General features: G+C 45.6%; 1 protein-coding gene and 1 long non-coding RNA gene across 4 annotated transcripts; both read right to left on the bottom strand.

The window, feature by feature from the left end:
* Positions 1–1,782: 1,782 nt before the first annotated feature.
* LOC123078711 (uncharacterized) lies at positions 1,783–6,038 on the bottom strand. 2 transcript variants are annotated; one of them, XM_044501301.1, is made up of 2 exons: positions 4,915–6,037; positions 1,783–2,093 (listed from the first exon to the last, which is right to left on the bottom strand). In XM_044501301.1, the coding sequence occupies exon 1, from the start codon at positions 5,845–5,847 to the stop codon at positions 4,930–4,932; it is 918 nt and encodes a 305-aa protein (XP_044357236.1). In that variant the 5' UTR covers positions 5,848–6,037; the 3' UTR covers positions 1,783–2,093; positions 4,915–4,929. The 2 variants fall into 2 exon arrangements, with proteins under 2 accessions (XP_044357236.1, XP_044357237.1); XM_044501302.1 differs by lacking the exon at positions 1,783–2,093 and adding an exon at positions 3,986–4,297 and having other exon boundaries at positions 4,915–6,038.
* Positions 6,039–18,605: 12,567 nt separating this feature from the next.
* LOC123078710 (uncharacterized) lies at positions 18,606–21,372 on the bottom strand. Of its 2 annotated transcripts, XR_006437599.1 has the most exons (6): positions 21,101–21,372; positions 20,756–21,008; positions 20,206–20,470; positions 19,931–20,088; positions 19,530–19,816; positions 18,606–19,440 (listed from the first exon to the last, which is right to left on the bottom strand). It is a non-coding gene; the product is annotated as an uncharacterized lncRNA (long non-coding RNA). The 2 variants fall into 2 exon arrangements; XR_006437598.1 differs by having other exon boundaries at positions 19,530–20,088.
* Between the last annotated feature and the right edge of the window lie 4,944 nt (positions 21,373–26,316).

The following is a 26,316-nucleotide window of genomic DNA, read 5'->3' as shown; positions in this document are numbered from 1 at the left end:
TGCCTTTCTTAACCAAGAGCTGCGTGAGGAGGTATACATGCAGCAACCACCTAGGTATTCTGTTCCTGATGGCATGGTATGCCATCTTCGTCGCTCTCTCTATGGCCTTAAGCAGGCCTCTCGCGCCTGGTTTGAGCGGTTTGCCTTTGTGGCGACTGTCGTTGCTTTTTCAGCGAGTGCTCATGATCCACCATTGTTGTCCACCTTTCAGCTCGTGGTCGGACTCTTTTTCTATATGTCGATGACATGATCATCATTGGTGACGGCCCCGAACATATTTCCTTTATGAACGCTTGTCTAAGTGAGCAATTTCTTATGTCCAATCTTGGCCCTCTTGGCTACTTTCTTGGGATCGTGGTCTCTTCTACCTCTGATGGCTTTTTTTTATTTCCTAGGGAAAGTATATCCAGGATCTTTTTGCACGTGTTGCTCTTACTGATGAGCGTACTGTTGAGACTCCCATGGAGCTCAATGTTCACTTCCATGATACAGATGGTGATCCCTTATCTGATTCAACGCGTTATCATCATCTTGTTGGGAGTCTTATCTATCTAGTTGTCACTCGTCCGGATATCTCTTATCTAGTCCATATTCTGAGTCGGTTTGTCTCTGCTCCCACTTCAGTTCACTATAGTCACCTCCTTCATGTTCCCCGACATCTTCGAGGCGCGATCTCTCACCATCTATTCTTCCCTCGCTCGAGTTCATTGCAACTTCAAGCCTATTCGGATGCTACGTGGGCTAGTGATCTCTTTGGGTCGCCATTCACTTTCTGCTTACTGTGCTTTTCTTGATGGTCCTCTCGTTGACTGGAAGATGAAGAAACAGACTGCAGCTTTCCGTTCGAGTGCAAAGACTGAGTTGCGAGCTATGGCTCTTTTGACAACAGATGTGACTTGGTTACGTTGGTTACTTCAGGATTTTAGTGTCCCCGTCACTACACCTACTCTACTATTGTCTGATAGTACATGTGCTATTAGCATTGCGCGCGACCCTATGAAGCATGAGCTCACCTAGCATATTGATGTTGATGCTTTTTTTATGCGCACTGGTGTGCAATATCAGGTTATTGCTCTTCAGTATGTGCCTTCTAAGTTATAGTTGACGGATTTCTTTACGATGGCATAGGCTCAGCATATGGCTTCTATCTCTCCTCCTATTGCAGACCACACTGAGTTTAGGAGGGTGAAGGGAGTGTTATAGTACTATATATATGTTGGATGTATATATACTGGTCTATGGCCTTATGGAAATACAAGTTGCATATTTCCTAACACAAGGCTAGGTCAGGTGGGTCCATAGTTGTCTTCATGTTTGTCCTGGTGGTGTAGGACGCAGCCTCTACCGTGCCTACATGTAACTATGTCTTCTCCTCTTAATATAAAGGGGACGGTCTTGCGCGTTCTTGGAAAAAAAGTTTACAAGCAGTTATAACAGCAGGGAAACCCCACAAATCATTATAAACTTCGTTGTATCAGACTATCAATGATAAGTTGCGCTATCTGAAACTGTGGCGCGAACTACTTTAAGTACATCTTTGTTGATATGCACAAGCACAAAAACATACTAAAAAGTTGATGAAACACGGGAGGGTAAAGCTCAGTGGGGCAGTGAGTGGCAAGCCCACTAGAAACAGTTCCCCTCGCCGCCCTTGGGCATCTACTACCGCACCATGTAATGCCATATTGGCAGGAGATGTCCATCGAGAAAAGCAGAGTATGCTTTGCTCGCCACATTTGTGCTAAGCTTTCCAGTTGTGGCATCACAGCACACCATTTGTCCTAAACATCTCAACCTGACAAAGTTACGTTCTGCCGCGATGCCCAAAGCAAACTACGTCCCACGGAATCTAGTACATATATACCGTATATGCAAAAGCATCAAGAACAGAAGAACCAGGAGACAGACAACTAGTCCCCAAATGTGATATTTGCAAATGAGCAGCTAAGCTGCTAAAGGAAAGGATCCGGCCCGACATGCCGAGTGCAGAATTGAATATTGGAACATTTTGTGAGGTGCTTGATGCTCACCAGCTCCTCAAAATTCTTCTCCAAATTGCATTTGAAAAGCTAATGAAACGGGAGCGGCTCTTCCTGTAAAGGCAAAGGAACGAATGGGATCCAGATCAACCAACTGAGCATACAGAAAATAATTCAAGCAATCACAGGACCAAACAAAAGACACCATGTTACGTCAGTGGAGTAACTTGAATCAGGTTTGTGTGGCTCACTATTGGAAGAGGGACATGGCAAGGACTTGCAACATACAGAAAATCTGTTAAAGGTGCGATGGAGCGGCCATTGACGTAAAGGTCACAATCAACAAGTAGCACTTCTTTATGGTTATGCTTATGCAGTGTCCAATAAGCGCAATAAGCACAGGAACAAGTAAATCCACGTGAATCTAAGGCAACAAGTGGCCGATTCAGTTCTCAACTTTCAAACAGTTTATACCTTACTTGATGAGTCACTCTAAAGAGCTACGAGAGGAAGAGTCGAGATCAGAACACGGGATCCTGCCATATAAAGCAGGTGGATTTTGGACAGCACAATCACACACACGACCAACCGAAGAAAACTATAATGACAACTTTAGAATAAAGGAGGCTACAAACCACCATTAGGCATACAAGTAGAAAGAGGCATATTTGATGGTTGCTCTTCATATTCAATTGTTAGTATTGTAGGCCCTTAGCACAGCTACTGGCAAACAGATCATGCAGAGCTGGTAACTGAATACAATCAGTCAAAAAGAACATGTTGTATTCAATCATTAGCCAAACCAAATTAAACAGATTAACCAGGTCTTGAGAAGATTAGTACTCCCTCCGTAAACTAATATAAGAGCGTTTAGAATACTAAAATAGTGATCTAAACGCTCTTATATTAGTTTACAGAGGGAGTACATAACAAACCGAGTGCCTGGTCTACAAGATCACACAGTGGAGTGAACAAATAAGATCAGACATGCTTCACAAGATTTACAGTCCATCATAAAAGAAACTCATCAGAATTTGATGTTCTCAAAATCTGTGACTGGTAAATGTCCCAAAGTCCTAACACCTTCAGCTTCTAAGTAGAGTAAGTATATAGTGCAAAAAAGTAAATAAATCATATCACCAGAACCTAAAGACTGCGCATAAGAAATTTCCAGTCACAACTAATAATTCATACCAGACACTTGCAAGAAAACTCCATGTTCGAAAGTTTGACTGTCCATCAAGTTCTAAATTATTGAATCAACGAAATCTATTGAATAGAAAGTCAATGCACACTTAACCGATATCAAGTTGGAAAGGATAAAAGTGCCAAACAAATTGTATCTGTCCTCCATAAGAGAAACTGATACGAGCCATATGCCTATTAAACATGTAGTTTCTCCAAATTAGGTGTATTCAGATGGATGTGTAAACGAAAGGCTGAAGGGTTAAAGGAAAAAACTTCCAAAAAATGATGTTTGATTATACCAAAATTAAATAAAATACAACAAGATTACACTCACAAGCTCCATGATGGGCTCCCATCAGTGTGATGCGCATTCTAGACCCCGGGGCAAATAAGAGGTTATGGCCCAACTTGGTGCATGCAGCCTGAAGTCCTTTGAGAAAATCACTTGGAACTTGGGCCTTTAAACATGGCCTGCGTACACCCTGAATGATCTCCCTCGTTTCAAACCAGGGGAAAACCAGTCTAAGACCCACGATGAATATTGATCCTGGAACTACTTCAGGGGGCTGGCCGATGAGCAAATACTATGGTTCTAGGCGTGTTGAACAATGAAAACTATCTGAACTAGTCTATGAATGAGTGGTCAATTATCCTTGAGTCTTGATGCATGAATGGAATAATCATCAGTAAATAATACTCCCTCTGTCTGAGGCCACTAAGTAGTAGTGCTATAGACAGAGTCAGTATGTGTCATGTCCATAGAACAAGCTAAAGTTAAATGATGTTTGCTCAATTCCTATGACAGGGCATACAACACATTGAGGGTGACAAACCAGCGATGCTATCAACGCCAGACTATTGAGATATTATAGTGTTCTGCATTGAAATTCACATGACGGAATACAGCATTTCAGCAAGTAAATAAAGAACCAAACATGAATTGCCAATTGGCCATGTAGCGAGTGGCCGACAAGCTTGACCTAAAGGGCAGCCCGGTGCACGTAGCTCCCGCTTGCGCAGGGTCCGGGGAAGGGTCTGGCCGCTTTGGGTCTATAGTACGCAGCCTTTCCCTACATTTCTGCAAGAGGCTGTTTCCAGGACTCGAACCCGTGACCGGCCGACAAGCTGACCTTCCAAAACAAAAACAGAAGGAACATAAATCACAGCTATCATAGAAAATAGCTACTACTATATCACCCAAAGCTCCATTTATCATTTGAACAGATATTTCACAATCTGAGATTGAAATGGCACTGCCACCCAACACAACTGTGCAATTACAGCTGCCACATCAAGAAAGCTAAACGGGACATGCATTTACTAACTTCAAAATTCTGCGGCAGTGATGTAATTGACGACTGATACATATGAAACAAAAAGGTAACACCCACAAATCCTGTCAGGATGGATGGAAATAATCAGACTTGTTCGATGCATGTGAGTATTGCTCCCATTGAAATCCAATATAAACAAGAAGCAGGTATCTTCCAATATCAAGCCCAGAAGACAGAATAACACTCCACACTTCCTTGAAGGCCTGGCTCACTTTTTGCAGAACTAACACTCAACAATTCCACTGAAATCATACACAAAAAATGGTGTACTATACTTGCAATAATAGCAAGAGATGTTATGAACTTATGATACAAGTGATACTGTATCCTTAGCGTCAACAAACTAATTATCCACAAGAACAAGAAACAGATTATCTCCACAACAGATCAAGTAAACGACTGAAAGAATGAACCTGTTTTGCATAGGCTCAGTGCCGAGGGCTCGGGCTCCGTCTGGCAATGCCAACACCGCTAGAGAAGATGCCAGCGAAGGCCTGCAGGTTCTCGTCAGAGGGGCTGGTGTGAATCTTTCTCGGGAATGGTAAGACACAAGGCCCGCAAAACATCACCCCGCCCATGTACGTGTTCTCATCCTCCCCCTCCTGATCGCTGGCATCGTCTTCACGCTTGTTACTTGGCTTCACCGCGACCTGCTGGTTGTCCGATCCCTTATTGTTGGGCTTCACCGAGGCCTGCAGCTTCTTGGGCGTGAGCACCTTAGGAGAAGGTGGGGGTGTTGGATGCGCGCGGTTGAGGACGCGCAGCACGCGGCCTGAGATGGGCGCCGTGGAGAGGCTGCTGATGGCGACGGCAGGGGGTAGGCCGCTGAGAGAGACGGCGGGGGAGAAGCTGAGGGCGTGGGAGGCCGCCGGAGAGGGCGGCGCAGCGACCAGGCTAGCAGCCACATTGAGGAGGCCGTGGACGCGGCCGGAGGGGCGTCGGACGCCGACGGCGAACATGGCTGGGGACCCAACGGGGCGGGACAGGAGGCAGTTGTCGCCGAGGAGGAACCGCGCGGATCCGATCAGGGAGTCCCCGCCGATGTGCCAGGCCCCGTTCGGTGAGGCGTAGATCTCCACGGTGACGGCAGCGCGGGAATCCTCGGCGAGCGCGGCTTCGTGCACGCGGAAGAGGAACCGCTCGTGCCAAGCCGGATCGGGGCCGCCAGAGCGGTCGGGTTGCGTCTGGAGCCTGTGCGCGGTGTCAACCCACGCCACGGCGTACGCCTGCAACCGCCGCCGAAGTCCAGAAGGCGGCTTCAGCCCCTGCGCGGAGATGATGGTGACCTCCAGAAGCCGCTCGCCCTCCGGGAGCCCCAGGCCGGCCTCCTCGTCCGGCGCCTCCATCGCCGGCGAGCGGCGGCGCTAGGGTTTCTTGCTCGGGGAAGAGAGGGGTCGCGAAACGAGGCGGCGGCGAGATTTGAGGCTCGCCCCCCTCTCCCCCTTCGGTCGTCTCAGTGGGATTTTGAACGAACGGTGGATGCGAGCAGGTATCGTGCGATCCGATGGTTATGAACGAGTCCTGCCAACGGGTGGTGATTGATTGGGCGTCTGAGCGGGAGTCTGCGCGGTTTGAGATGTGATTGACAATTGTGAGAGCATCTGCAATTCCATCATCCCCTTTGAGCACATCTTTCTAACCGATCTCTTCAAAAGCTGAAGAGGAATAAAAAAAGAAATCTAAAATCTTAAAAGTGTGTTCGCGCTCATTCAAGAGAACGAGCGTCCGGTCTACCACATATGCATATGTACTTTTATTTGGAGGAAACGCTATGTATCAGGAGTCTGATCCCACGCTCACGTCAGACCACTCGGTCTCTGTTGGATTTTGCAAAAAGATCCAACGCCTTACAGATGGGCTATATAATCCTACAAACCCCCATGTTCTCACACCCACGCCCTAGCTAGGGTAACCACCACAACCGCCATCCCTAAAGTTTCACGTACGCGATGCCGATGAGGAGCGGAGACGAGAAGAATTTCGTTGGCGAGTACGTCGACAAGGAGCGCCGGCTAATTTCGGATGAAGCCGTTCACCTTGATCTGCCGAGGCGGTAATTCTGGACGACGATGTGAGGGGGATGTGCCCACGATCGTGAGGGGGATGTTTGATGGTTGATCCAATCCCATGGCGAGCGGCCATGTGAGATCGATCAACTCATTGTTTCGATCTGCTACACAACGTCCCTCTCTCCATAGCGCATCCAACTACAATCACCTATTTGGAGTTGTACCCATTCATGTTGCCGTTCCAATCCGGCTGCATCGCCTGCTGCTGTCGGAGCCACCCATCTAATTGCTTCTTGCCATCGACACACCATCGTCCACCTATTCCTCGATGTATCTGGCTGTGCACCTATGATTGGGGATGTCATGTTTCTTTGTCAGAGATGCAACGCCTCAAGGTTCTGCTGTGTATTAATTTCCTAGTCCTTACGTATGTGTTTCCTTTGGATTTAATAACAAATGTGTGCTTCGATATCAGCAGTGGCATGTTTCCAAATTATGTATAATATGTTTCCATGCATCTACGTGATTGCTTGTACACAACCACGGGCAATGCATCTGTACTAATTTTTTCATGCTTCAACAGTTATAAAACTATGATTCAAATGGCAAACCAACATGTAAAATGCATCAATATTACATGTGACATGTTTCTGTTGGAAATATGCCCTAGAGGCAATAATAAATGGTTATTATTATATTTCTTTGTTCATGGTAATTGTCTATTGTTCATGCTATAATTGTGTTATCCGGAAATCGTAATACATGTGTGAATACATAGACCACAACGTGTCCCTAGTAAGCCTCTAGTTGACTAGCTCGTTGATCAACCGATAGTCATGGTTTCCTGACTATGGACATTGGATGTCATTGATAACGGGATCACATCATTAGGAGAATGATGTGATGGACAAGACCCAATCCTAAGCATAGCATAAAAGATCGTGTAGTTTCGTTTGCTAGAGCTTTTCCAATGTCAAGTATCTTTTCCTTAGACCATGAGATCGTGCAACTCCCGGATACCGTAGGAGTGCTTTGGGTGTGCCAAACGTCACAACGTAACTGGGTGACTATAAAGGTGCACTACGGGTATCTCCGAAAGTGTCTGTTGGGTTGGCACGGATCGAGACTGGGATTTGTCACTCCGTATGACGGAGAGGTATCTCTGGGCCCACTCGGTAATGCATCATCATAATGAGCTCAATGTGACTAAGGCGTTAGTCACGGGATCATGCATTGCGGTACGAGTAAAGAGACTTGCCGGTAACGAGATTGAACAAGGTATTGGGATACCGACGATCGAATCTCGGGCAAGTAACATACCGATTGACAAAGGGAATTGTATACGGGATTGATTGAATCCTCGACATCGTGGTTCATCCGATGAGATCATCGTGGAACATGTGGGAGCCAACATGGGTATCCAGATCCCGCTGTTGGTTATTGACCGGAGAGGCGTCTCGGTCATGTCTGCATGTCTCCCGAACCCGTAGGGTCTACACACTTAAGGTTCGGTGACGCTAGGGTTGTAGAGATATGAGTATGCGGAAACCCGAAAGTTGTTCGGAGTCCCGGATGAGATCCCGGACGTCACGAGGAGTTCCGTAATGGTCCGGAGGTGAAGAATTATATATAGGAAGTCAAGTTTCGGCCACCGGGAAAGTTTCGGGGGTCACCGGTATTGTACCGGGACCACCGAAAGGGTCCCGGGGGTCCACCGGGTGGGGCCACCTATCCCGGAGGGCTCCATGGGCTGAAGTGGGAGGGAAACCAGCCCTTAGTGGTCTGGGGCGCCCCCCATGGGCCTTCCCCCTGCGCCTAGGGTTGGAAACCCTAGGGTGGGGGGGCGCCCCACTTGCCTTGGGGGGCAAGTATCCCCCCTTGGCCGCCGCCCCCTCCCTTGATGGGATCTTGGCCGGCGCCCCCCCCTCCCAGGGGGCCTATATAAAGGGGGGAGGGAGGGCAGTAACACAACAGCCTTGGGCGCCTCCCTCCTCCCCTGCTACACCTCTCCCTCTCGCAGAAGCTCGGCGAAGCCCTGCCGAGACCCGCTACATCCACCACCACACTGTCGTGCTGCTGGATCTCCATCAACCTCTCCTTTCCCTTGCTGGATCAAGAAGGAGGAGACGTCGCTGCACCGTACGTGTGTTGAACGCGGAGGTGCCGTCCGTTCGGCACTCGGTCATCGGTGATTTGAATCACGGCGAGTACGACTCCGTCATCCACGTTCATTGGAACGCTTCCGCTCGCGATCTACAAGGGTATGTAGATGCACTCCTTTCCCCTCGTTGCTAGTATACTCCATAGATGGATCTTGGTGAGCGTAGGAAAATTTTAAAATTATGCTACGATTCCCAACAGTGGCATCATGAGCCAGGCCTATGCGTAGTTACTATGCACGAGTAGAACACAAAGCAGTTGTGGGCGTTGATGTTGCCAATTCTTCTTGCCGCTACTAGTCGTATCTTGTTTCGGCGGTATTGTAGGATGAAGCGGCCCGGACCGACCTTACACGTACGCTTACGTGAGACAGGTTCCACCGACTGACATGCACTAGTTGCATAAGGTGGCTAGCGGGTGTCTGTCTCTCCTACTTTAGTCGGAACGGATTCGATGAAAAGGGTCCTTATGAAGGGTAAATAGAAATTGGCAAATCACGTTGTGGTTTTACGTAGGTAAGAAACGTTCTTGCTAGAAACCTATACAAGCCACGTAAAAACTTGCAACAACAATTAGAGGACGTCTAACTTGTTTTTGCAGCAAGTGCTATGTGATGTGATATGGCCAGAAGATGTGATGAATGATATATGTGATGTATGAGATTGATCATATTCTTGTAATAGGAATCACGACTTGCATGTCGATGAGTATGACAACCGGCAGGAGCCATAGGAGTTGTCTTTATTATTTTGTATGACCTGCGTGTCATTGAATAACGCCATGTAAATTACTTTACTTTGTTGCTAAACGCGTTAGCCATAGAAGTAGAAGTAATCGTTGGCGTGACGACTTCATGAAGACACAATGATGGAGATCATGGTGTCATGCCGGTGACGAAGATGATCATGGTGCCCCGAAGATGGAGATCAAAGGAGCATAATGATATTGGCCATATCATGTCACTATTTGATTGCATGTGATGTTTATCATGTTTTGCATCTTATTTGCTTAGAACGACGGTAGTAAGTAAGATGATCCCTTATGATAATTTCAAGAAAAGTGTTCCCCCTAACTGTGCACCGTTGCGAAGGTTCGTTGTTTCGAAGCACCACGTGATGATCGGGTGTGATAGATTCTAACGTTCGAATACAACGGGTGTTGACGAGCCTAGCATGTACAGACATGGCCTCGGAACACACGCAATACACTTAGGTTGACTTGACGAGCCTAGCATGTACAGACATGGCCTCGGAACACGGAGGACCGAAAGGTCGAGCATGAGTCGTATAGAAGATACGATCAACATGGAGATGTTCACCGATCTTGACTAGTCCGTCTCACGTGATGATCGGACACGGCCTAGTTAACTCGGATCATGTTTCACTTAGATGACTAGAGGGATGTCTATCTGAGTGGGAGTTCATTGAGTAATTTGATTAGATGAACTTAATTATCATGAACTTAGTCTAAAATCTTTACACTATGTCTTGTAGATCAAATGGCCCACGTTGTCCTCAATTTCAACGCGTTCCTAGAGAAAACCAAGCTGAAAGATGATGGCAGCAACTATACGGACTGGGTCCGGAACCTGAGGATCATCCTCATAGCAGCCAAGAAAGATTATGTCCTAGAAGCACCGCTAGGTGAAGCACCAATCCCAGAGAACCAAGACGTTATGAACGCTTGGCAGCAGCGTGCTGATGATTACTCCCTCGTTCAGTGCGGCATGCTTTACAGCTTAGAACCGGGTCTCCAAAAGCGTTTTGAGAAACATGGAGCATATGAGATGTTCGAGGAGCTGAAAATGGTTTTCCAAGCTCATGCCCGGGTCGAGAGATATGAAGTCTCCGACAAGTTCTTCAGCTGTAAAATGGAGGAGAATAGTTCTGTTAGTGAGCACATACTCAGAATGTCTGGGTTGCATAACCGCTTGTCTCAGCTGGGAGTCAATCTCCCGGATGACGCAGTCATTGACAGAATCCTCCAGTCGCTTCCACCAAGCTACAAGAGCTTTGTGATGAACTTCAATATGCAGGGGATGGAAAAGACCATTCCTGAGGTATATTCAATGCTGAAATCAGCGGAGGTGGAGATCAGAAAAGAACATCAAGTGTTGATGGTGAATAAAACCACTAAGTTCAAGAAGGGCAAGGGTAAGAAGAACTTCAAGAAGGACGGCAAGGGAGTTGCCGCGCCCGGTAAGCCAGTTACTGGGAAGAAGTCAAAGAATGGACCCAAGCCTGAAACTGAGTGCTTTTATTGCAAGGGAAGTGGTCACTGGAAGCGGAACTGCCCCAAATACTTAGCGGACAAGAAGGCCGGCAACGCCAAAGGTATATGTGATATACATGTAATTGATGTGTACCTTACCAGTACTCGTAGTAGCTCCTGGGTATTTGATACCGGTGCGGTTGCTCATATTTGTAACTCAAAACAGGAACTACGGAATAAACGGAGACTGGCGAAGGACGAGGTGACGATGCGCGTCGGGAATGGTTCCAAGGTCGATGTGATCGCCGTCGGCACGCTACCTCTGCATCTACCTACGGGATTAGTTTTAAACCTCAATAATTGTTATTTAGTGCCAGCTTTGAGCATGAACATTGTATCTGGATCTCGTTTAATTCGAGATGGCTACTCATTTAAATCCGAGAATAATGGTTGTTCTATTTATTGAGAGATATGTTTTATGGTCATGCCCCGCTGGTTAATGGTTTATTCTTGATGAATCTCGAACGTGATGTTACACATATTCATAGTGTGAATACCAAAAGATGTAAGGTTGATAACGATAGTCCCACATACTTGTGGCACTGCCGCCTTGGTCACATTGGTGTCAAGCGCATGAAGAAGCTCCATGCAGATGGACTTTTGGAGTCTCTTGATTACGAATCATTTGACACGTGCGAACCATGCCTCATGGGTAAGATGACCAAGACTCCGTTCTCCGGAACAATGGAGCGAGCAACCAACTTATTGGAAATCATACATACCGATGTGTGCGGTCCAATGAGTGTTGAGGCTCGCGGAGGATATCGTTATGTTCTCACTCTCACTGATGATTTAAGTAGATATGGGTATGTCTACCTAATGAAACACAAGTCTGAAACCTTTGAAAAGTTCAAGGAATTTCAGAGTGAGGTTGAGAATCAACGTGACAGAAAAATAAAATTCTTACGATCAGATCGTGGTGGAGAATATTTAAGTCACGAGTTTGGTGCACACTTAAGGAAATGTGGAATAGTTTCACAACTCACGCCGCCTGGAACACCTCAGGAAGGTGTGTCCGAACGTCGTAATCGCACTCTATTGGATATGGTGCGATCTATGATGTCTCTTACCGATTTACCGCTCTCATTTTGGGGCTATGCTTTAGAGACTGCCGCATTCACTTTAAATAGGGCTCCGTCGAAATCCGTTGAGACGACACCGTATGAATTATGGTTTGGGAAGAAACCTAAGCTGTCGTTTCTGAAAGTTTGGGGATGCGATGCTTATGTCAAGAAACTTCAACCTGAAAAGCTCGAACCCAAGTCGGAGAAATGCGTCTTCATAGGATACCCTAAGGATACTATTGGGTATACCTTCTACCTCAGATCCGAAGGCAAGATCTTCGTTGCCAAGAACGGGTCCTTTCTGGAGAAGGAGTTTCTCTCGAAAGAATTGAGTGGGAGGAAAGTGGAACTTGATGAGGTGATAGTCACCCCTTCCGAACCGGAAAGTAGCGCAGCGCGGGAAAATGTTCCTGTGGTGCCTACACCGACTGGGGAGGAAGTTAATGATGATGATCATGAAGCTTCGGATCAAGTCACCACTGAACTTCGTAGGTCCACAAGGACACGTTCCGCACTAGAGTGGTACGGCAACCCTGTCCTAGAAATCATGTTGTTAGACAACGGTGAACCTTCGAACTATGAAGAAGCGATGGCGGGCCCGGATTCCGACAAATGGCTAGAAGCCATGAAATCCGAGATAGGATCCATGTATGAAAACGAAGTATGGACTTTGACTGACTTGCCCGATGATCGGCGAGCCATAGAAAACAAATGGATCTTTAAGAAGAAGACAGACGCGGATGGTAATGTGACCATCTATAAGGCTCGACTTGTCGCTAAGGGTTATCGACAAGTTCAAGGGGTTGACTACGATGAGACTTTCTCACCCCGTAGCGAAGCTGAAGTCCGTCCGAATCATGTTAGCAATTGCCGCATACTATGATTATGAGATATGGCAGATGGACGTCAAAACGGCATTCCTTAATGGCTTCCTTAAGGAAGAGTTGTATATGATGCAGCCGGAAGGTTTTGTCGATCCTAAGAATGCTAACAAAGTATGCAAGCTCCAGCGCTCAATCTATGGGCTGGTGCAAGCATCTCGGAGTTGGAACATTCGCTTTGATGAGATGATCAAAGCGTTTGGGTTTACACAGACTTATGGAGAAGCCTGTGTTTACAAGAAAGTGAGTGGGAGCTCTGTAGCATTTCTCATATTATATGTGGATGACATACTATTGATGGGAAATGATATAATTCTTGGAAAGTATAAAGGCCTATTTGAATAAGTGTTTTTCAATGAAGGACCTTGGAGAAGCTGCTTATATATTAGGCATCAAGATCTATAGAGATAGATCAAGACGCCTCATTGGTCTTTCACAGAGTACATACCTTGACAAGATATTGAAGAAGTTCAATATGGATCAGTCCAAGAAGGGGTTCTTGCCTGTATTGCAAGGTGTGCAATTGAGCACGGCTCAATGCCCGACCACGGCAGAAGATAGAGAAAAGATGAGTGTCATCCCCTATGCCTCGGCCATAGGGTCTATTATGTATGCCATGCTGTGTACCAGACCTGATGTAAACCTTGCCGTAAGTTTGGTAGGAAGGTACCAAAGTAATCCCGGCATGGAACACTGGACAGCGGTCAAGAATATCCTAAAGTACCTGAAAAGGACTAAGGATATGTTTCTCGTTTATGGAGGTGACGAAGAGCTCGTCGTAAAGGGTTACGTCGACGCTAGCTTCGACACAGATCTGGATGACTCGAAGTCACAAACCGGATACGTGTATATTTTGAATGGAGAAGCAGTAAGCTGGTGCAGTTGCAAGCAAAGCGTCATGGCGGGATCTACATGTGAAGCGGAGTACATGGCGGCCTCGGAGGCAGCGCAGGAAGCAGTCTGGATGAAGGAGTTCATTACCGACCTAGGGGTGATTCCCAATGCGTCGGGCCCGATGACTCTCTTCTGTGACAACACCGGAGCTATTGCCTGCGAAGGAGCCCAGATTTCATAGGAAGACCAGGCATATCAAGCGTCGCTTCAACTCCATTCGTGAAAGTGTTCAAAATGGAGACATAGATATTTGTAAAGTACATACGGACCTGAATGTAGCAAATCCGTTGACTAAACCTCTCCCTAGAGCAAAACATGATCAACACCAGGACGCAATGGGTGTTCGATTCATCACAATGTAACTAGATTATTGACTCTAGTGCAAGTGGGAGACTGTTGGAAATATGCCCTAGAGGCAATAATAAATGGTTATTATTATATTTCTTTGTTCATGGTAATTGTCTATTGTTCATGCTATAATTGTGTTATCCGGAAATCGTAATACATGTGTGAATACATAGACCACAACGTGTCCCTAGTAAGCCTCTAGTTGACTAGCTCGTTGATCAACCGATAGTCATGGTTTCCTGACTATGGACATTGGATGTCATTGATAACGGGATCACATCATTAGGAGAATGATGTGATGGACAAGACCCAATCCTAAGCATAGCATAAAAGATCGTGTAGTTTCGTTTGCTAGAGCTTTTCCAATGTCAAGTATCTTTTCCTTAGACCATGAGATCGTGCAACTCCCGGATACCGTAGGAGTGCTTTGGGTGTGGCAAACGTCACAACGTAACTGGGTGACTATAAAGGTGCACTACGGGTAGCTCCGAAAGTGTCTGTTGGGTTGGCACGGATCGAGACTGGGATTTGTCACTCCGTATGACGGAGAGGTATCTCTGGGCCCACTCGGTAATGCATCATCATAATGAGCTCAATGTGACTAAGGCGTTAGTCACGGGATCATGCATTGCGGTACGAGTAAAGAGACTTGCCGGTAACGAGATTGAACAAGGTATTGGGATACCGACGATCGAATCTCGGGCAAGTAACATACCGATTGACAAAGGGAATTGTATACGGGATTGATTGAATCCTCGACGTCGTGGTTCATCCGATGAGATCATCGTGGAACATATGGGAGCCAACATGGGTATCCAGATCCCGCTGTTGGTTATTGACCGGAGAGGCGTCTCGGTCATGTCTGCATGTCTCCCGAACCCGTAGGGTCTACACACTTAAGGTTCGGTGACGCTAGGGTTGTAGAGATATGAGTATGCGGAAACCCGAAAGTTGTTCGGAGTCCCGGATGAGATCCCGGACGTCACGAGGAGTTCCGTAATGGTCCGGAGGTGAAGAATTATATATAGGAAGTCAAGTTTCGGCCACCGGGAATGTTTCGGGGTCACCGGTATTGTACCGGGACCACCGAAAGGGTCCCGGGGGTCCACCGGGTGGGGCCACCTATCCCGGAGGGCCCCATGGGTTGAACTGGGAGGGCAACCAACCCTTAGTGGGCTGGGGCGCCCCCCATGGGCCTTTCCCCTGCGCCTAGGGTTGGAAACCCTAGGGTGGGGGGCGCCCCACTTGCCTTGGGGGGCAAGTATCCCCCCTTGGCCGCCGCCCCCTCCCTTGATGGGATCTTGGCCGGCGCCCCCCCTCCCAGGGGGCCTATATAAAGGGGGGAGGGAGGGCAGTAACACAATAGCCTTGGGCGCCTCCCTCCTCCCCTGCTACACCTCTCCCTCTCGCAGAAGCTCGGCGAAGCCCTGCCGAGACCCGCTACATCCACCACCACGCCGTCGTGCTGCTGGATCTCCATCAACCTCTCCTTCCCCTTGCTGGATCAAGAAGGAGGAGACGTTGCTGCACCGTACGTGTGTTGAACGCGGAGGTGCCGTCCGTTCGGCACTCGGTCATCGGTGATTTGAATCACGGCGAGTACGACTACGTCATCCATGTTCATTGGAACGCTTCCGCTCGCGATTTACAAGGGTATGTAGATGCACTCCTTTCCCCTCGTTGCTAGTATACTCCATAGATGGATCTTGGTGAGCGTAGGAAAATTTTAAAATTATACTACGATTCCCAACAGTTTCAACCATCATAAAATTGTGCTTCGAAATGCAACCATAAGCGCTTGATCGCGGAAATTATGAAGCATGAGTTGCAGTGCCGGAAGCATGTTTATTTTACGATGGAAACAAATACAGGATGAAAGAAGCACGTGATTATAGTCATATATGGAAGCAACATGATAAACGGAAATTTGTGAATACATTGAAGCAAAAAAAAAATTCCATTCTTTAGATAGAAGCAAATTTCAGTTGTGTCAGAAGCAACGTCGGCAAATACCAGAAAATAATATGATTCATGACATACGTTGGGAAATCATTGTGCCAAAATAATGAATTTATTTCCGTAATAAAATGTCTAAGTTTCCAAAAACTCAGCAATTATGAGTGATACAGGAAGCACTCCTACGATCAAGCCCCACGTACGGTGATTGGTTCAAATTTGGAAACTTTCACGTAAGGGCGGGCTGCATGCAAGCATGCCTTATCCACCACTCATGCAGTCCAACGGCCTTTCACTAGTCTGATAGATAGCAAGTTATCAGTAGTCTGATGTTTAGTGATTCCCTTTATTTGGATGCTAATACTTCATGTGCTTGTTCGTATTAAATATGGTCACACCAGTTGAATCGGAATGAAAAAACATATTTATGTGCATTTATTTCGGGTTTTTAAAATTTTGAAAAGGCATATATTTCAAACCGTATGTTGGAATTCAGATCCGTCTTCACTATTGGATTCCTCATGACGATATTTTTAAAACTAGACCCCTCATGCGGGTGCTTTGTAATTATTTTTATTTTTTTCTATTCACACATGTTCACTTTTCCTAATATGAGTTTCGGGCGGCAAACTATTTTTATTTATAGATTGGGGGCCAAAATAGGAAAATCCGTTTCTGAGCACGGGCTCAGATGAGCCCGAAATCTTCACCAACGATTCACATGTAGATTCGTGCCATGCACTGTATTCTACCATCGTATTTCTATTTTTCCATTGAACCGTTGGAGTGCAATCATTGCAACGGCGCGTGACATGGAGAGGCGGAACAGGGTCCGCCTCGATGGCTCGGCTTGTTATCTGACCCGTCTCGCTGACGGCCTCCAAACGGCGAGTGGACGGGCTGGCTTTAAATGCACCCACCCACCGTCTCCCCATCCACACTTAGCAACCAGCACACAAGCAAAAAATCCCCATTTCCCCGTAGTCCAACTCCACTTCACCAGGCCAGATAATTTCTGCAGCGCTTGCACCTACTATAAGGACCGATTCATATTTCGAAATGGATACGTGCCCAAGCCTCCCTCCTATATGCATGCTGGCCAGGTGTCATGAATACCACGTAACTCATACAAGTATCAGTACAAGCCCTCAAATGTAGGGGTGTGCACAGTCACACCGAAAACCGGAAAACCAAACTGAACCGAACCGATTTATGTGTTTATTCGGTGTATGGTTTTATGGTTCGGTGGCAGCTTCGTTTTCTATTCGGTGTTCGGTGCAACTTCGGTTTCCTGCGGTCACAAACCGATATCATCGAAAAAACCGAAAACCGCTATTATTTAAGATGGCCGTACGCCCGTGCCCTGTACCTGTACGTAACTGTGGCTATGACTTGTGAGCAGTTGAGTGCAGCCCATTTGTCCTCCGGCCCAACTAATGTAGATACATAATCACCACACGTTCACACGTCCGTGAAACCCTAATCATCGCCCATACATTCCTTCGTTAGGGGGCGCCCTCTCCTCTCCAACCCTAGACGCACGATCAGCTACTCATCGAGTCGGCATTCTGCAGTCCTTTTGTTGCGACGGACGTAAGCCATCCGCTAGCTTCTCCAGTTCTAATCTGTGAAATCTCAATACAATTAGCTAGTACACTACGTAACGTGACTCCATGCAAGTGATTAGATTGATCTACTACTACTAGGAATATTTTAATATTGTTTTGTATGAAACGGCTGTCACGAGCTAGTGTATCAGCAAGTATTTATACAACTTCTATCCATGGATCTTGTGCAGTATGAAGACATGGAAGTAGTACTGCAGATCTGAGATCTTGAAGTCTTGTTCCTGTGATGAAGTCCCATTTATTAATGTTTTTGTCACCAGTCAGCTATTTGATAGCCTTTTGTTTGATTTCCCTCCACTTGTGTGTGAGAAAATAAGAACTATGCTATTTGCTTTTGCTGCTACATAACTAAGACTATTTGTTATATGTCCGTACGTGAGACTTTGTTCACTATCCATTTATACTGTCATTACACCCAATGATGTGACATTTTGACTATCATATTTTGTGGTAAGGTTGCTAGCTCTTGTCATTATTATTTGTAGTTTGTGCAATGCAAATAGCCACTCATAAGGCGTGGCTTTGATTGGTGCATGTACTTCAGTTTTCCGGTTAACCGAATAAACCGAACCGATATATTATGGTTAATATGGTTCGGTGGCTAATTTCTGTGTGATTATTTCGGTTGCCATTTCTTCAAAACCGAAATTATAAAAAACCGAATAAACCGAACCGTAATAACCATATTAATCGAACGCCCAGCCCTACTCAAATGGTACCCCTACCTGAATGATTCTAGCACAAAAAAGATTCAGTAAAAAGCCTGAAGCATCCAAATCGGTGAAGCAAATACATGCAGTCTACAGTTTAAACAAACATCATATTACAACTGACCATTAACCATCTTATTCGCACACTAGAAAATACTCTGAAAAGCGTCGAGGAACATCATATTAAAACTGACCATTTCTTATTACAACAAACATCATAGTCCTCATGAAATAGAGGAACAAGTATGGAGCAATGCTCATAGAAGCACACTAGAAAATCCTTTGAAGACATTTTAGTACAGATTACAAATCTAAATTTCAGACTTCAGTTTTCAACAACGCCCATACTCTTGGAACATCATTTTAGACCTTGTGCACGTGGTACGGCGGTGGCCTTCCATACCACACTTCTTACATCTCCCGGGCTTCCGTGGCTTTTTCGGTGCATCTCCTCTTTCGGCGCAAGTGGTCCGTTTGTGCCCCGCACGCCGACATATGCTGCAGAATCTGGCTCGCTTACTCAGACCCTCGTATGGTGGCTTCTCCCTGCTATTTGTCAGTTTACTGACCCCCCTTTGCTTATCTGGAGCTGATAGGCCATGGAGAGCATTGACACTCCCAGAGTTTGCAGTGCTGTTGACTTTATCAACACGTTCGGCGCCAACATATGCAATCTCTCCATTGCCAGGTAATGTGCCGGGAGCTAATTCACCCATGTTGTCCTCAAAACCCAGACCATACCTTCTCCCCGCGAAAGGTGTGCCACTCACCAAGAGAGCTTCAAGTCCACCAAATATGTGATCAAATGATCAAATGCTTCTGCACTAGAATCACCCAGCCTCACTACCTCCATTGCTTTCAGGAAAAGGGTTGGATGTCTGCATGTGAATGACATGTTAACTGGATTATCTTTCTGGTACTGAACCAGATGTTGGGGAAGTATGTCCCTCGTGTCTTTGGTCCACCGCTTCAATATATGCTTGGCAGGTTTCTCCTCCATATGAAGTATCTCCATGACCTGAATCATCACGAAAACACTTACATTTTCCTTGCACGATGGCACTATTTTTTTTACAAATGAACCGAGAAATGTTAACGGAATTTTACCCTCAAAACATGGCTGCACAACATTCCAGTGTGCTTGAACTGACCACATTCACACGTGTACTCTGTTTGGTCTTCATTTATGTTCACCTCATACTGAACCCTGCTTCATTTTTCCCTTTTTGCTGCATTGTTGTGAACGGTTACATACTTCCTCATCTTCTCCTTTTCTGTGACATTGTATGATGTGCTTCAATTAATAGGCGACTGAATTCTTCAAACATGGCCCTCGTGTATATTTTACTTGCATGATATTCTATTGCCAAATTGGTTCTCCGCACACCTCCACCCTGTAACACCATTTATATTTTTTCTCCTGTTAATAAGTCAATAATGGTAAGAAAATTCCTAGTTCGGATGAAACATAGCCGACTCTTAACTAACAAACTGGAGTATGAAGTTACTTGCGATCATCGTCCTTTTCTCTACATAGCTTTCTTCACGCTTGCGATGTGCTCTGTGATGTACCAACTGTTGTCTACTGCTCGCAACCTAATCAAGGCTGGGCACTCACATCTACATGATCTACTGTTCTCTGCCTCCAACTTGCCCTGTACGTTCACTGATAAACCATATGGTCAATCGCTTCCTCACTACTAAAATTATTAAAAATTCATGTAACAGAAAAGAGTCATCCAAGACAAGAAAAATTAAAAAGAATGAGGGAAAAACCACTCACCGAGCATCTGCAAACGATCTCCTGCATGCATTTTGTCCTCTGTGCGTTCAATCGGCTCTTGCCGTATCTAATGCCAAAGCCAATCTCCCATGGATACAGGTTGTAGAAGTCATATGCTTCACTCAATGAATCAAATATCAGTCCTAGTTCGGGCCTTATCACACTTTTTGTTGACTCCTCCGCGTACTTGCGAATCGACTGGTCCATTGTGCTCATTCGCGAAGCGGATGGTGTCCGGTCCGGTGGCATACTTCCCAGCTTTAATCTGCAAATCCACGGCCAACATCATTGATAGGTTTTACATTTCATTGGGTATGTATACAAGTATACACAGCAATAAGCATTGAGTTATTCATTCACGTATGCAATCAGGGTGTGGTTCATCGCTCAAGTTTCAGATTCCCAAATATCTATTTCTTTATGTGTTCTTTTGCGACCCCATGAGATCTGAGCTAATTTGTGACTGAATAACTGTTGAGCGCGCAACAATGTTCAGCTACTTCACACACAAAACGAACCCCTATATCCACAGAATTATGATTTTTCGTACCTTTACGTCCACCCTGGTGCCTGAGGGTTGATTCTGTCAGTAGACTGCGCAGACCTCGACGGGGAAGAGTCTGGTCGTCGCTGAAACCCAGCTCGTGCACTTCCATTGACTTCGCCGCCGAGCTGCTGACCACAACCAGAGCCAGCGTTCGAATCCGCGGGGCGGCAACTTCTGATCTGGGGTTCGACAACAATGCTAGAGAAACCGGATCTGGGTGCTCATGGCTGGGGCGAACTCCTCCTGAAGTGGAAATCTGAGAAATCGATGGCAGCGCCGGCGGCCATGGCCAGTCAGTTGCCATACAAACAAATCGCTCAAAAGCTTTGCAGATCTGCGGTGACAAACCTGCCACAGCATCCAGGAGGAACTCCAGCTTCCCCCATGTTCCAGCCGACTCACCGCCGGCGCAGGTCGTGCGCAGCCGGGGGATTTCTTTTAGCCGCCGACGCAAAGTGGGCGGGGCGTGTGTGATGGGTACCAGGTGAGGGCACCGGCAAGGGTTTCCAGAATGAACCACACCACTCTCGGTTCGATCGGTGTTTTTTTTGCCACGCGTGACCCGATCGTCATGCATAGACGGCTCATCTTTTACCCGACCGTCCTGTTCCTCGTACCTGGTCCACGGCACGGGAAAACGTCCAACGATCTAGTCCACGGGCCAGACACCACACACGTCTCCGTGACCCCTCCGCGTCTATCGGTCCCACGTACGCTGCACTGTTCCATCCCGTATTGCACGTCTCGCCTCATTTTCTAAACTACGACGCCAGCTGTGTCAGACCGCTTTCTCGCATCCCGATTCCAGAATCAAAGGCGCAGATATCGGGCTCAGCTGAGCACGGGCACCAAATCGCCCCTCTCGCCAAAATATTTCCTTTTTGAATCGGCCACTCTAGAAGCGCTAGCAGGCCAACGGGCACCCGCTAGATGCTTGCAAAAACAAAATTTAAATCGTCCCTAATCGACCCCTTATATCCTTTGAAGGAATAAAATTTTACTCCTCAAACCATTCCACACCTTATATTTACTCCTCTATGGCCACGATGAGTATATTTTTTTCTTCATCATCCTTGCCCACCGCTCCCTCTCTCAGCCGCATCCACTCTGGTGCTGATGACATTGCCTCTACCGACCACCGCACGTCATCGCCGACACCCCGCAGCCCCGCCGATCTCTAGCCGACAAATTTGAGCAAGATCTGGCAATCTTTTTCTTTGTCCTTTCCATCGTCTCCAGCCAGCCACGGCGGAGCTCGTCCTCATCATCCCCAGCGCGGCAGCACTGCCCCCATTGTCCACGCTCACGAGCAAAGGTGCAGTAGGCGGAGGAACAACCACATGAGGAAAAGTTAAGATTTGTATCATGTAATAACTTGCATTTTGTAAGATAATCTATTCCATTATGTAGCTTAACCAACGATCCATGTGTTGCCCGTTAACGAAGCACACCCTACATGTGTTGTTACCGGGTCTAGCCATATGCGGCCCGTTAACGGACATGACCATACGTCGGTCATTTTACGGGCGTGACCATGCATGGGCCTTTTTCGGCCAGGCCACTTTGTGGGACCTAACTAGAGAGTCCATACATGGGCCTTTATGAGCCAAGATCACCATGGCCCACCGATGGGCCTGGAGAGAGAATGGGCGCTAAATAGGCCGAAAGTATCATTCACGAGTCCAAATACAATACGCGTCGTTAACTGATTCCGCTAGTGGTGCCCTTGAAGGCGGCGACCGAACCTTTAAAACAAGGTTGGGGCAATCTCCACAACTTAATTGGAGGCTCCCAACAACACCACGAAGCTTCACCACGATGGAATGTGGCTCTGAGGTGACCTTAACCGCCTAGGGTGCTCAGACACCTAAGAGTAACAAGATCCGCAAGGGATTAGTGGGGGGAATCAAATTTCTCTTTGTGGAAGTGTAGATCGGGGCCTTCTCCACCAATCGCTAGAAAATCAGCAAGTTTGATTGGCTAGGGAGAGAGATCGGGCGAAAATGAGCTTTGGAGCAACAATGGAGTTTGGGGGAGGATGAGGTAAATCTTCTTGGAGAAGAAGACCCCCTTTTATAGTGGGGAACAAATCCAACCGTTATGCTCTCCTCAGCCCGCACACAAGTGATGTCTACTACGCACGGTTATTCTTGTAGACACGTGTTGGGCCTCCAAGCACAGAGTTTTGTAGGACAGTAGCAATTTTCCCTCAAGTGGATGACCTAAGGTTTATCAATCCATGGGAGGCGTAGGATGAAGATGGTCTCTCTCAAGCAACCCTGCAACCAAATAATAAAAAATCTCTTGTGTCCCCAACACACCAAATACAATGGTAAATTGTATAGGTGCACTAGTTTGGTGAAGAGATAGTGATATAAGTGTAGTAATGATAGTAGATATTGATTTTGTAATAGTAACAATAAAAAATAGCAAGGTAGCAATTGATAAAACGGAGCACAAACGATATTGCAATGCTTGAAAATGAGGCCTAGGGTCCGTACTTTCGCTAGTGCAATCTCTCAACAATGCTAATCTAATTGGATCATATAACCATCCCTCAACGTGCGATGAAGAATCACTCCAACGTTATTATCTAGCGGAGAACATAAGATGAAATTGTTTGTAGGGTATGAAACCATCTCAAAGCTATTCTTTCCGATCAATCTATCCTAGAGTTTGTACTAAAATAACACCAAGATATTCTTTCCGATCGATCGAACCAAGAGTTCGTACTAAAATAACACCATATGATACACATCAACCAACTCTAATGTCACCTAGATACTCCAATGTCACCGTGAGTATCTGTGAGTTGATTATACGATATGCATCAAACAATTTCAAATTCATAATACTCAATCCAACACAAAGAACCTCAGAGAGTGCCCCAAGATTTCTATCAGAGAAACAAAGACAAGAACGTGCATCAACCCCTATGCATAGATTACCCCAATGTCACCTCGGGAATCCGCAAGTTGAGTGCCAAAACATATATCAAGTGAATCAATATGATACCCCATTGTCACCACGGGTATTCATAGCAAGACATACATAGTGTTCTCAAATCCATAAGAGTATTCAATCCGATAAAATGAAACCTCAAAGGGAAAACTCAGTTCATCACAACAAGATAGAGAGAGGAAAACACCATATGATCCAACTATATTAACAAAGCCCGTGATACATCAAGATCGTGCCAACTCAAGAACACGAGAGAGAGAGAGAGATTAAACACATAGCTACTGGTACAAACCCTCAGCCCCGAGGGTGGACTACTCCCTCCTCATCATGGAGACCATAGGGATGATGAAGATGGCCTCCAATGCTGATCTCCCCTTCCGGCAGGGTGCCGAAACAGGGTCTAGATTGGTTTTCGTGGCTACAGAGGCTTGCGGCGACGAAACTTTTGATCTAGGGTTACCCTGAGGGTTTTCGAATATTTGGCAATTTGTAAGGCGAAGAGGCGGTGCGGAAGATCACCGTGGGGGCACAACCCTCTAGGCGCGCCTGGGCTCCTGGGCGCGGCCAGGTAGGTTGTGCCCACCTCAGGCCTCCCCTCTGGTACTTTTTTAGCCCATCCTGGGTAATCTGGTCCAAAAAAATTCTCCAAAAAAATTCGCTGTGTTTGGACTCCGTTTGATATTGATTTCCCATGAAGTAAAAAACAAGCAAAAAACAACAACTGGCAGTGGGCACTATGTCAATAGGTTAGTCCCAAAAAATGATATAAAGTTGGTATAGAATGATTGTAAAACATCCAAGAATGTTAATATAACAACATGAATACTTCAAAAATTATAGATACGTTGGAGACGTATCAGCATCCCCAAGCTTAATTCCTACTTGTCCTCGAGTAAGTAAATGATAAAAGAAATAATTTATGAAGTGTGAATGCTAGCAAAGTGCATAAGTTTGATTAGTTATAATTTCAATCACTTTTACTAGCATCATAACATCAATTCTTTCTCATAAAACTTCTCATGCTAAAGTAGCAACCAATTCACATGTTAAGGTTCAAACAATGAATTCTCTTGAAACCCAACAACCTATATTCTTAGTCACCAAACAATTGCAATTCAACTTATTCAACAGACTTTAAGTAAGAGCTCCACATACTCAATCATCATATAGTCTTCTATGATTGCTAGTACTCAAAGCATATTCTTAGAACAAATGGAATCCATTGAATATAGGGAAAGATAGGGGCTTAATGTTTCACCTCCCAACTCATTTAACTTAGAGAAAATTGTCAATAATAATAAATCATGATCAAATATACTTGACTGGTCATATGTGCCTAGATCTTTCCCCACCACATGATGTTTGCCAACTAGAGAATAATTGAGGTTGAAATGAGAATGCATTCTATTGACTCTTGCATAAAAGTAAATACTGAAAAGTAAAAGATAGGCCCTTCGCAGAGGGAAGCAGAGATTGTCATGCGCTTTTTATTTGGATGCCCAAGCTCTTAATGCAAAGGAACGTCACGTTATATTGCCCCTTATGATAGCAACCTTTATTATGCAGTCCGTCACTTTTATTACTTTGCCATCACAAGTTCGTACAACACTCAATTTTCCCTTACAATAAAAGATCAAACATATTCAGGAGCAATTTTTATTGCTTTATGCACCGATGACAACTTACTTGAAGGATCTTATTCAATCCATAGGTAGGTAAGGTGGACACTCATGGCAAGAAACTAGGTTTATGGGTTTTTGGATGCACAAGTAGTATCTCTACCTAGTACGAATTTTTGGCTAGCAAAAGATCCTAGGCAAACACCACATGTTGGAGGATCCATGGCAATATAACTTCTATGCAAATATACACAACCATAACTCATTACGTTGTCTTCCTTGTCCAACTTCAACTAATTTGCTCAAGTTTGAAAATAATTAATGGATATTCACAATCATAGAAGATTTCCAAGATAATATATTTGCATGTGAGAGTTCTCTTCCTTATACTAATCATTTATGATTTGCTTGTATGACCAATATTGTGATTGTCAAGCTTCAAAAGATTTTATTTTCTAAACCCAATGTGAAGCTACTACTAGGCATGATATGGACATATAATTTCAACTTCATGATATTCAATTAATTCAACAATTTACTCATAGGATATAAGTGAAGCACAAGAGTAAATGACAAACTACTCCAAAAAGATATAAGTGAAGATCAAGCGAGTAGTTAAGTAAAGGGGTAGCTAATTGAGGACTCTCTCTTATTTAAAAACTTTCAGATCTAAGTATTTTATTAAAACAACAAGCAAACAAAATAAAATGACATTCTAAGAAAAGCACACATCATGTGAAGAAGCAAAAACTTAGGCTCAACCGATACTAGCCGATAGTTGTTGGTGAAGAAAGGTGGGATGCCTATTGGGGCATCCCCAAGCTTAGATGCTTGAGACTTCTTGAAATATTATCTTGGGATGCCTTGGGCATCCCCAAGCTTGAGATTTTGCGTCTCCTTAATTCCTTTTATATCATGGTTTCCCTAAATCTTAAAAACTTCATCCACACAAAACTAAACAAGAACTCGTGAGATAAGTTAGTA

The sequence above is a fragment of the Triticum aestivum genome, chromosome 3D, assembly GCF_018294505.1.
Source record: "Triticum aestivum cultivar Chinese Spring chromosome 3D, IWGSC CS RefSeq v2.1, whole genome shotgun sequence".
NCBI lineage: Eukaryota > Viridiplantae > Streptophyta > Magnoliopsida > Poales > Poaceae > Triticum > Triticum aestivum.
This window is presented reverse-complemented; position numbering and strand designations above follow the sequence as displayed.

Coding starts and splice junctions, on each gene's coding strand:
- LOC123078711 (XM_044501302.1), bottom strand. CDS start 5,847: ATGGAGGCGCCGGACGAGGAGGCCGGCCTGGGGCTCCCGGAGGGCGAG.